The sequence below is a fragment of the Phaenicophaeus curvirostris genome, chromosome 1 (assembly GCF_032191515.1).
Source record: "Phaenicophaeus curvirostris isolate KB17595 chromosome 1, BPBGC_Pcur_1.0, whole genome shotgun sequence".
In the NCBI taxonomy this organism is placed as follows: domain Eukaryota; kingdom Metazoa; phylum Chordata; class Aves; order Cuculiformes; family Cuculidae; genus Phaenicophaeus; species Phaenicophaeus curvirostris.
In genome coordinates this window covers 140,701,477-140,713,680 of record NC_091392.1, presented here as the reverse complement: position 1 = coordinate 140,713,680, position 12,204 = coordinate 140,701,477, and the positions used below count along the sequence as shown (strand labels likewise).

The window sequence follows — 12,204 nt, the reverse complement described above, 5'->3', positions numbered from 1 at the left end:
ATTCTGCAGCAGTTCTATAACATTTTGCTTTATCACAGAGTACTAGGCACTCATAATTTTAAATAATCCATACATTTTCTTCATCTCCAAATGCTTGTTAAATATAGCATTTAAAGATTTCTGCAAATCAGAGCAGTAACTGTTTCTCTGTCTCCTTACATTACCTTTCTAGCTGTTCTGGGATTTCTGGAAGAGGTCTGCGATCTGTGGAAAATTATCTGTTCCATCTTTAATTGCTACTGTTGAAAATTTAAATCTAAGCATTACTCTGTGTATTTTCCCCACATTACTTCACCAGTTGTTTAAAAGGTCTTATTTCCTCCCCTGTGCCATAAATCATCAAGAAATAAAGACAATAGCATTAAGCCATCAAATAGCAAGAGATCTCATGATTTTACTTAGCAACGAAAACTTGCAGAAAGCCTCTACTTTGTTATTTCTATGAGCACAAAATAAAATGTGAGTTCAAAAATAATCCTGTGAATTTTTAAACTGATAACTAGGCAAATACTTCACAGTAGGTACTTTTTTGTGCCAGAACGTCCTTGAAAGAACCACCTCAAATACAGAATCATTTGGGCTAAAAAAACTCTAAGTAACTGATCATATTTCCCAGAGTGCCTCCATGACTTGTTAATACTCCAGGCTGAGCTGGAAATTTCAGAAAATTTAAACTTTTTACAGTTAAAATTACTTTAGAATTATGAGTATTAAACAGAGCCTTAGTGAGAAACTGAACTCCCACAAAACATTTGACTGTGTCTGTACCTGGCAGCAGCTGCTGCAGAATAAAAAGACTAGCAACAGAAGTTTTTCATGAACTACACCCAGCTAGTGGTTGGCTCAGTTATGCCAACCCTGTATCAGGAAAGCGCATTCACGATATCAAACATTAATCTTCAAAGCTAACATTTCCTGAGGGAGTTGTGTGGGAAAAGGATGGTGAAAGAACAGGGAGAAGCTTGAATAGGTGCACTGTAACCTGACCATGGGCAAGAACAAAACAAATTAAATGGCTAGTTAATTTCTCTCCTACCAATTAGTGTTAAAAAGCAGATCAAAGACCTGAATAAACTGTCAAGATAGGGAAGAAATATCTGCAAGCAATCACTAATAAGGGCAATAAAAGACCAGTCACCTAGAGAAGTTAAAAGCATGTGGACTAGAAACCTACAATTTTTAGCAATATTATTGTAAAAAAAACACACTTAGAAAAACACTTGACAAGAGATCCATGTAAATGCAATAACGAGAAAGAGAGAAACAAACAGACGGTAAATTGGGTATTTACTTCACAAAATCGCATCAAAGAGTTTGCAATGCAGATCTTCATTGCATTGTGACTGAACCCCAAACAGGCCAGTGCCCTGAAGTGGAATGGATGACTTCTCCTGGGCAAGCCTGGAGATTTCTCAAATCTGTAAACCAGTGTTTTATTACAACATGCTCTAGAAGACTGAAATTTCAAACATAAAAAGCAATCTTCTCAAATGAGAAATTACAATAAAAAGTCCTGGACACATCTCTAATCCATGGCCTCATTCTCAATGACCATAAATTCAGTTTCATTCTAGTAGACAAAAAGACTGCACATAGTCCCTAGGTCCCAATCAAGGCGCCTTCTTTCTGCCATTGAGACTCAATGACTTAAACAAGCTACTATTCCATTTAAACTACGTGCACCACGTCTGACTGCCTAAGACAAAATACATTAACCGTGGTTGTCAGAGTTTCAACTGTCATTCCTAAATTGATATTTTCATCCTTGCAATCTGCTGGACACACTGCAGTGCATCGCTACAACTGTGGAAGAATGCAACAAATACCCAGAGCACAAGAGCTCCAGTCCACAATTCATGTACAAACCCATCATTGCTGGCACGGTAAAATAAGTCATTGGACCATGAACTGCAGCAGCTGAGCCACACGCACAAACACTCGCTTTCTCTGTCACAGGAGAGAGAATCCTTGACAGGAAGGACAGGTAGACAGCAGCTGAGATACTAGCATCTTAAACCACTCATGTTGTTTCTGAATTATGAATGACCAGAAGTCCAGTTGATTTAATATTACAAAACTTGACAGGGAAGAATACAATGATCACTTAGCTTAAGCTACTTGGCTTATGGAAATGGAAGCTCTGGAAGTTAGTAGTAGTTATACCGCTCTATAATGCATTTACTTTGATTATGTTGCTCCGTTCCGGAAGCATTAAGGTTCATCTTATTTAGCTTTCAACAGAAGACAAGTTCAATAATGAAATTTAAGAGATCCTTTTACTGCTGTGCAAAGTCTGAGGCTGCAACAGGGTAACGAGTGCAGGGCTTCACACAAGCATTGTAAGACAGCAGAATGGGGAAAATCCTCATTAAACAAATTATTTGAAGTGCACAATTTTAGTTTGATCTTTAACAAACTATTTTTATTTTATCTTGACCAAAATGTTAGGAGTTGTACGATTACAGCAAGCAGGAAAATGAAATTCAATTAACTCTAAATGCATGTTAACATTATATGTGGCAATTCTTTCTTCTATCACAGCAGTTACACACATGGAGGTGTATATATAGCATGCGTAAGTGATTAACAGAGAAATCAGTACTGAACATAGCTTTGAAGGTGATTATTTATGGGTGCAGGTTAGTGAAATGCATATTCTGCTTGCTTAATCCAACAGGCAAGCAGAGAACAAATTGTTTAGTAAAAGCATCAGGTGGAAAGTTTAACTTGAGAGACTTCATAGATGAGAAATAAATAGGCAGAAGTCCTGAAGGGCAAAGAGGAGCCCCTGTTGCTGGGGACAGTGAAAGGCAACTGATTAAGGAAAAGTACAGTACCATAAAATTTCAAGTTTTATGCAGAATGACTAAGCTAAACTTTAATTAAAAAGCAAATGAGAAGTTCATATAATACAAATCTCACATTACTATAATACACAAATTATCTCAAGCTTCAGATCAAAACATGAAGTAACTCCCTTATTTCAATACATAATATCTTAACTCTCCTCTTTCACATTACCACAATAAAGACAATGTGAATTTAAATTTCACCTGGCGTGAAAGATCTGCCATGTCCTCATAAGATTCTTCAGCATCTTTATATTCACTCTTTCCCCTCAAAACCAATTCCAAGTATACTTAGGAACCTAGTACGAGGTAAGCCAAAACCTATAGTATTTTCATAGAATTCAGGAGATTTAAACTGCAAGATTTAGATCCATATCCAATCTGAAGGCAGCAGAGACTAGTTTCAAGTGATACAAAAGACCAAAGCTTTAAATGTAAATGAAAAACATGACTTTTATTCCCAGAGATTTCTCAAAACGTGTTGCACAGAGAATGCTCTCAAACCCATGTTTAAGCATACATAGTCTAATAAAACCTTTTCATATACTCATCTGAAATTAAAAAAGAATAGTCCTTTTACTAGATTTCTCAGGAAGGAAATGAAAACAGCTTGTAAAAAAAAAAAATCTACCTACATTTACTGAAATACATTATGCTTTACATGACAGTTTATTGAATGCTATTGTACAAGAAACAAGCTTCATTATTACTGTTCAATATCCTCATTAAATATATGAATATTTGAGGAGTCTCCAGAGAAAAGCAGGGGCTAGGGAAAACAAGAGGTCACTTCTTCTCAGATACTATACATGCAAAGTTCTTTGATCTTGGGGGGAAACAGGGGCAGTGGGAGGCAGACCACATGGATGGGGGGCTGGGAAGAATCTATCAGAAGTAACATGTATAGAAGTTTTTCCTTCAAAAGGACCTTTACAAGCAGGTAAATAAACCTGCTCCCTTCTCAATAAAACTTCAGTAAAATAATAAAAGAAACAACCAAACAAAACAAACCTACAAGCAGCGTGTTTACCCCCTCTTGATTTACACAAAACTACTCCATGGTATACATTACTAAGTGAATAAAGAATCCTTCCATTTCTTATTCCATATGTGAAGTGATTTAGCTGCCCAATATTAAAAATAATTTTACATTTTAATTTAAATTTCCTCTATATGAGATAAATAAGTGAAAAATTTTGTGATTTATAGTTGATCTTGTTTACAATAAAACTATTATCCTTATGAAAAATATCACAGATCTCACAATAGGATGGCTGTACTAAACTTTTAGAAAGCCAGGCTTACCTTTTCTGCTGATATGAACTGAGGCCTATAGTTGTCTCTGTCTGTAAAAGAAAAAAGTAATTTTAAATTTAATACACTAACAGCATTATACTTCCTGAGGGGGAAAAAAACCCAGCAACTGTAATAAGTTAGTAGATCAGATCTTGAAAGACAAAAGGTGAAGTTCTAATCTGGAGCAGAAAACACAGATTGGCTTTTTCCAATTAATCTTTTAAAGAAATTAAGCCTCTATCAAAAGACTGTTTCAACCGAAACAGGAATTCCCACAAACCATAAGCAAGCTGCAACCTAACTTGAAAACTAAGAGAAGGAAAACAGTTCAGAAAATTATCACACTGTAGAAAGCAAAAGGAAAACATAGTATAGATACAAGAAATAAATTGTAAAGAAAAAAATATAAAACAATAACAGGCAAGCAATTATCTCACTCGTGTAATTTAAACTAGAAAACAAAGAATGCTATCACCTCCATTTGCTTAGGAAGCTTCATCTCCTTCCCTGCTAATGATCTTCTAGCCTCTACCATTCATACCATTACTATCCCTCTGCTAGACATTACAGTTAATTACCTAAAACCAAGGAGGTTAGGTTATCTGAGAAATCCCAGCTGGTTTAGAAGGCTGCATATGGAATGTCCTGATACATCTAATGACAAAACATACCCAGCTTTGAAAAGCTCTGTCTTCCCAAAGATTTGGCCATCAAACTGAGGACTTTAGTCTTTCTCTCAAAAGGCATTTCATGGCCAAGATGAACATTCCTCTTCTGCGAATGGGAAGAAAGCTTACAGGTCTGATAAAGTCTGTGGTGCACCTTGTCTCATCTGACACTGTCATCCTTAGTGTGAGGATATTGTTTGTTTGCAAGGGGAATGTGAGTTTTTCATATCTCATTACAGAACTAAAATCAAGTTGCTTGGTTGGGCACTTCACTGATTTCTATTTCAACTACAAATCTGACTTTTTTCTTAAAAAGTATTTTTTCTTAAAGTATATTTTAAAAAATTACCTTTACTCAAAAATTCCTCCAATAAAAGAATCTATATCTAATTTTGCCCTTTGGAGGCATTTATTTGAAATTGCATAAAAGTAAGCAGTATTTCAGATTTAAACAAATTATTTGCAATTTCTATCAAATGAAAGAAAGCTGGAAGTGTATTATTTACCACTGTAAAGTGAAGCTGACCTGTTTGCAACTTGCGGATTTATTTGCTATTTTGAATGTCTAGGCAGAGCGCCATTCAACTTTTTTAGCTTAAAACTTCTTTAAATAGAGGGGTATACTGCCCTGCTAAAGGGATGTTGCAGGTGGAAGGGGTTCACATGAAATTATGCTTTGCAGTACGTTATGACCAGTGTAGTTTTTCTGCACTGAGCAGAATGTTAAAGAAAAAAGCTAAGTTGTTTTATATTGCCAACTTCATCATAATTTGAAAATCAGCAAGTTTAAATTCAGCAAGCTTTCATTTAAAATTAGTACTACACTTGCACTGTAATTAGGAAAACATGGCAGTTCTTAATTTTCATTAAAATACACTGGCTCGCAAATCTTTCCATCAAATTCTACTAAGACATCCTACTCGCATACTGATAAGCTTTTAGTTCAGCTTCTTAATTTCTTATGTCATCCTCCATTTTCTATTTCCAGTAAGATACAAGCAAATACTTACAACCTGTAGTGAATCTTTTCAGAATAATATCAGAAATGCAATTAAAATAAAGAAATAAGAAATTTTGTATTAGTTTTAGTTAACCAATGAATACTCAAGATACAAAATATTTTGTATCATAAAATTTCCTAGAAAGTACTGCCTAACAAGTCGATTAGCTCCAAAGGCTAAAGAATTTAATTAGAAAAAAAGAAGTTCTCTACCTTCTATACCTTATTTCTTTCCCAGACTGGAAAGGTGAGAGTAACCCTTCAAGTTTTAAACTGCCACGCATTGACTTCTGAACTTTAAAAATAGATAGGAAACTGAATCAAAGTGAATCTGCTGAAAATATTTTCTCTCCATCCAAATAGGACTTGCGCTGTCAAATGCTGGTTTAATACTTCATACAAGCACCTGTTCAAAATATTAAGTCTATTATTTCCTCTAGTTAACAGCAGCATAGTTTTATAAGCTTTGCAAAAAATACTGCTTATTCTAAGAACTGTTTTAATAAGCTTCAAACAGCTACTTACAATTACACTTACGTATTCTTGCTATCCACTTTTGTATCATAAACCCAACATGAGTCACTGTCTTTCCAATTTTATTTTTCTTCTTTTAATTTCTTACTTTAAACTATGTAACTATTGCCTACAGCTTGCAGATATACCCATTCTCTCTACAGCACATCAGACTACACCTGGCTCCAAGGGCTCTGCAAAAGCTGCTGCACAACCTATTCTGCAGAAACAGTCTAGTGCTTGCTTACAAAGACTAAACAGGCTGAGTTCCTTGACTGCAGCTAAGGCGTGTTTATCTTCACCACAGCCAGCTACCACTGATCTAGGCTAACAAATTGTTCAGTAAGTCCAGTACTTATGAGTTTTCTCTGATGCATGTAGCAAATGGTATGCTCCCAGTATTGATGAGGAAGCAGTTATGAATCTGAAGATGTATGCAACACATTCAGTCAATGCAGATGTACCTGAAAATGACCCAAATCCATTTTGAGTGGTTTTTCTACTAACTGAAATCATTTAAAGTCATTCTTCTCCCAATTTCACCAGCTCCCTTCTTCCATGCTGTGCACTCGCACCACTGACTTTATTGCCTGCTGAAGGGAGACAACCAAAAATTGCTCAGACAGTGTTCCCATAAAATGCTGTTATACAACTGTACCGGTTTGGGCTGGGATAGAGTTAGTTTTCTTCTGTAATGATGGAAGAAAATGACAGTTTTCCATCTGGAATGATACTGGAATGCAGAGTGAGTTAGAGGCTGGGTCAGCCAACTTAGTTACCTGCTAGGGTTAGACCACAACAACAACCAAACTTACCCTATAAAGTTAACAGATGTATAAACACCCTGTATTCCTTATTAATGTCCTTGAAAGTGCATTATTCACTATAATTAAATACAAATTTCCTTTCAGTAACTGATTTTTCTTTAGAAACACAACTAAAGCATGTAATTCAATTACCAGCAGTTACCTGACAGTCAGATGATGAAGCCAATAGGCTCAGATCCTATTACAGGGCAACCAAACCAGTCATTACCAATGCTGTCCCATCCCTGACAACTAGGTTTGGCTTTAAACAATAGCATGTTCCATTAAGTTTTAAAATTATTTGGTAAAGGAAATTGATTGTTATCTATGCTCTTAAGTACTGTAACAGGAAGTCAATGCCCCTTATATTAGTCTTAGTTGAAGATGCCGCCCAGTCTAATTTTTAGACAGAGGGCAGTGGAGGTCAAGTTTAACTCCAGTAGAAACAAATTGAAATAGACATCGTTGATAGCTGAACTACTATATAGCCATGGCTGTAGTTAACCATGGGGAGTTAAATTCTCTGACCGATCACATACTCATATTCCCCTTATATATTCTGAAAGTACAGATTTCTTATGAAAACATTAGTCTAAAGTCTGTACGTAGAGCTTAAGATCACTAAATCACTTTGGTAGGACATCATACTCCTGATATATTTCGGAGCAAAAACCACTCAAAGACTCAGCTTGATAAGGAAAAGCCTGGTTTTTGCTTTCAGCTGTCAGTTAAATACAAGCAAAATGACAAATTCATCAATGACAACTTTTGTGTTCTGAGCAGGAGGTTGTTTGCTTTTTCATTTGTTTGCATTTTTTGTGGGTATTTTGTTGTAGGGGTTTTAGTTTGGGGGGAGCAGTTTTGGAGTTTTTTGCTTGTGTTTTTTTGTTTGTGTTGTTTTTGTTTTTTTTTAATCCGGGTCAATCAAGAGCAAAGAAACTGCATACCAACTTCAGCAGCTCACCAACCACAGCATCATGGAACTAAACCAAAAATAAATCTCATGTGGCAGTTTCTATAATTATCACTCATTTTTATTACATGTCAGTCTTTAGAGTTGTGCAGTAAACAAAAACATACAAATGTGTTCAGTTACATGCTTTAAATACCTTTTTTTAAATTTGATTTTCAAGTAAAATTGTGGGCCTAGCGTGCTCCAATCTGGCATGCTATTTTTCCTATGTGACTGCACAAAACTGTCAAACACAAATGCCAAGAACCAAAACCATGCCCCAGATCAATCCACTCTTTGAAGTATAGGTTTTATTGAATAACTGCCTCTTTTTCAGGTAAAAAGAGATAAAATTATGCTCTTCAATAAATACAGTTTATTCTTTTCTCCTGCAAAGGATATATCTGTAATACAGCAGCATTAGCAAAATATGACTTGTAGGAAAATTTTATTAAATCTTATCTATACAGGAGAAGCATTATAAATAACAAAATACTAACTTGCAATGTACAGATCGAGAAGAAGGCTGGATGTGCACACTATTAATATTTCAAGAGATATAATAAGATAAGTTACAGGCAAAAAAATTAGATTAATTTCCTGACCCAAATGACTGCCTAGCAACAAAACCTAAGGTCAGCCCCCGAAAAACCAGTAGAAATATATAACTGAGGGAGAAAAAGAACTGGAAGAGGAGGGGGGAAAAAAAAAAAATCACTCCTTTTACTAGTACTGGGATTTTATAATCCTTTCACCCAAAAGGCAGTGCTCCAAGCTGTGGACATAGATGATTTGTTTTAATTTATTTTTTTCTTTAAGCATAAAGATAGCATGTGCATTTAGACTGTTGCTACTAACAGTTACAAGTCTTAATTTATCTCATATAACCCTAGCCAGATTAAACTAAAAACCACGGGGATTTCGGAATAAAGATCTTGAGACAACTTGCACACAGTGAGTTAGAAAACTTGAAGGCAGGCAGCCAGCACCAGTTCCAAGAGTTAGAACAATTTCTCTCCAGAGGCTGATATCCTTGTGAAAGATTTCACAGAGAATCCATACCTGAAAGCAGATCTTACAAATGAATCTGCAGTATAGTTGTTGGAAAGATACCAGACAACAATCTTGCACATATGGAAAATCAAAATCCACACATTACAGTCTGAAGGCTGTCTCTAAAGACATACCCATGGTTCTTAACTTTAGCCAGAAAACAAAACAAAGAATTCCACCCAAAACTCAACCAACTACCACCACGAAAAGGTTAATTTTAATGTCTCACCAGTTGGTTATAATAGCTATTCTTCGCTTCTTGGTAAGAGGTCATATTACCTGGCACTACATTCAGTCATCTAAACATAGGCATCTGTTGCCACTTGAGATTACTGTCCCAGGGTAACCTGCCAGGTCCAGGACTAATATCCAGAAGGGCACACAGTTTTTCCTGTGCCATACCTGCCAGGTCCATGCAGATGTCTCGGACAGCTGAGGGCATCTGAAAGAGCACTGATTACTTATGTTTAAGCAACTGAATTAAAGCCCTGAAGTCTTAAGGTTGTCTGCCAGGGCAGCAATACAGGGAGGTCCTCTTAGTCAGGACACGAGGTTTCTGGACTCCAAATGCATTTCTTTAATGTTACAAAAATTCTTAAAACCCAAAGCTCTCAGTACTCCTATACATGAGTATTCACACTAATTTAAAAGACTTTTAATGTGAAAGACTCTTCCAGAACATTTAACATGTTATTTTATAGTAATGAAGATCTGGTTCCTTCTTGTAGAAATGACTGCTGCTTGCAACTAGAAGTTGAGGAACAGCTACAAAATCAATACATAGATGGCAGCTTAAATCTTCACTGCTACATTCATAAGCTCTATGCTATTAAGAAAGACCATTAAGAGAAACACGATTAATGATGAGTATATTGCTTAAGGTAATGAAAAAAATGAACACTGCAACCTGGAAGGTAGCTAGAAGTGGACTGAACCAAGTCATTCTTGCCATGCTATTTCAGGACCCAAACACACAAGTAAACAAAAACATTAGTTGACTTCAGCTGATGCAACACATGCTACTGACACTGGCTTTGCAACCCTCACTTACTCTTGGCTTATTATTTTTAAACTAAAGCCTGAGGATGGCAATTCTTCTGTACAAGATGAAACTGCAGTTTCTCTCCTGAGCAGCGGCAGGACTTCAGCAGAGGCAGTGAACTGAGCTGGCTTTTATTCTTCTATAAAAATCATACACATTGGAAGGAAGCTCCAGAGACAAGCTAGTCAACTGTTGCTCAGGGGAGGTCTAGTTAGCGTGGATTGCTCACAGCTTTGGGCCACTGAGTTCCAGGTACCTCCAAAGACAGAAATCCTACTACTACTTCGAGAAACTTGATTCAGTGTTTGGTCATCCTCAAGTTTAAAAGCTTTTTGCTTACATGGGTTTGGAATATCCCATACTGAAATTAATGTCCAAAGCCTCTCATCTTTTCACTGCGCCCTATGAAAACCTAGCTCTTGTCAATTCCACACTGCCCACAGCTATTAGTTTTCCCCTTGGTCTTCTCTTCCGAAGGCTGAAAAAACACATCTTAACATGAGAAGCATTCCATTCCTCCTGATCACCTTGGTATCCCTCTGCTATGCTTGCTCCAGTATGTCAGTGCCTTCCCTGTACAGGGTAGCCCAGACTCGACACAGATCTCCAGCTGCGGCCCCAGAAATGCCTAAGTGGGAGGTAAATCACACCCCTTGTTTTATGGCTACACATTTCTTCGTACAGCTCAGTAGGCTGGCTACAAGGGAACATGGCTAACTTAAGTTCAACTTGTCTACTAGTACCTCCCAAGATATTTTCTGCAGCGCTGCTGTCTAGCCAGTCACTGCCCAGCCTGTCCTGTTACACAGGGTTGTTCTCTTCCAGGTGCAGGACTTGCATTTGCCTTCTGTGAATGTTATGAGGTTCCTGTCTGCCTGCGACTCTATGAACTACTTTGCCCGACTTGGTAGCATCCCCAAACTCACCAAGAGTACTCTCTATACCACAATTCAGGCTGCTAATGAAGACCTTAGGCAGAATTGTCCTCAGTATCAAGCTTCAGCATGAGTAACCGACTGCCAGCTGAACTTTGTACTGTAGAGTACGCCCACTGTGGTTAATAGTCCAGCCACTTTATTGCCTGCTCATGTGGTCTGTATCTTAGCAGTTTCACTATATGTATATCAATGGAGATCAGAACCCTTCTAAAGGACAAGATGAAAAGCTGACGTAATAAGAAAACACATTTAAACTTTACACCCTGAAAGCACTACTCTGATATCAGAACTGAAAGGTTGCCACTTGTTAAGATACTTTCTTTACTGTGGTATATGGAATCACACAAAACACTAAAATTCCTGCGATAAGAGATGAGCACTGCCCATTTCCATGCCTGTAACTCAAGTCCTACAGACCTCTTGTTGCAAAGCCACTGCAAATCATGCTAAGGTTCTGTCTATTTGACATTTGGGACCATTGTAATTCTCATTATAAGCTTTTGTGACCAGCAGTTTACAGTGGTTTATGCACAAAGACAAGAAATACATACTAAGAGCGTATATGTGTATATATAAAATCACACAGGTTTCCTTTTCCCCCTATTTTAGCTATTCTGCAAGCCACCAAGTATCAGTAAAATAATTTCTAGGAGTTCATCCATAAAGAAGCATTTCCTACACTTAAGATTATTGCGGAAAGGGGAAGTGCAGTGATTCACGTTAAGAGAATTTGACTGAAGAGTCTTACCATTTCCCTTTTTCATGGTAGGAATACACTACTTGAAAAACACTACTATACAAGCAGAAGTATTTTCCAAACACTTAATCTAAATAGAAGATCATTCTGGAAAACAGTGGCTCCAACAACACTGAGCAGGAACACATTAGATACCTAAGGCAAGAGGTCTCATAATAAACAAAAAGTTCTTTACAAACTAGAAGCAAAAGAAAACTTTACTCCAAAAAATAAGTTTTACTTTTCAAAATGAAAAAGATAACTTATTTGAAGTAACAGTTGTAGTTTATTTCAACACTCCTAATATTTGCAGATGACATCACTGTCAGGGGTTGAAGCATCTGTCAGGTC

At 36.8% G+C, this 12,204-nt stretch overlaps 1 protein-coding gene across 1 annotated transcript in view; it reads right to left on the bottom strand.

Annotated features, from left to right (window-relative positions):
* TMEM131 (transmembrane protein 131) overlaps positions 1–12,204 on the bottom strand; it is a 101,913-nt gene that overhangs the window by 64,781 nt on the left and 24,928 nt on the right. Inside the window, exon 3 of the mRNA XM_069876364.1 lies at positions 4,155–4,195. Within this exon, the coding sequence (XP_069732465.1) occupies positions 4,155–4,195 (41 nt within the window). The remainder of the gene's footprint in view (positions 1–4,154; positions 4,196–12,204) is intronic.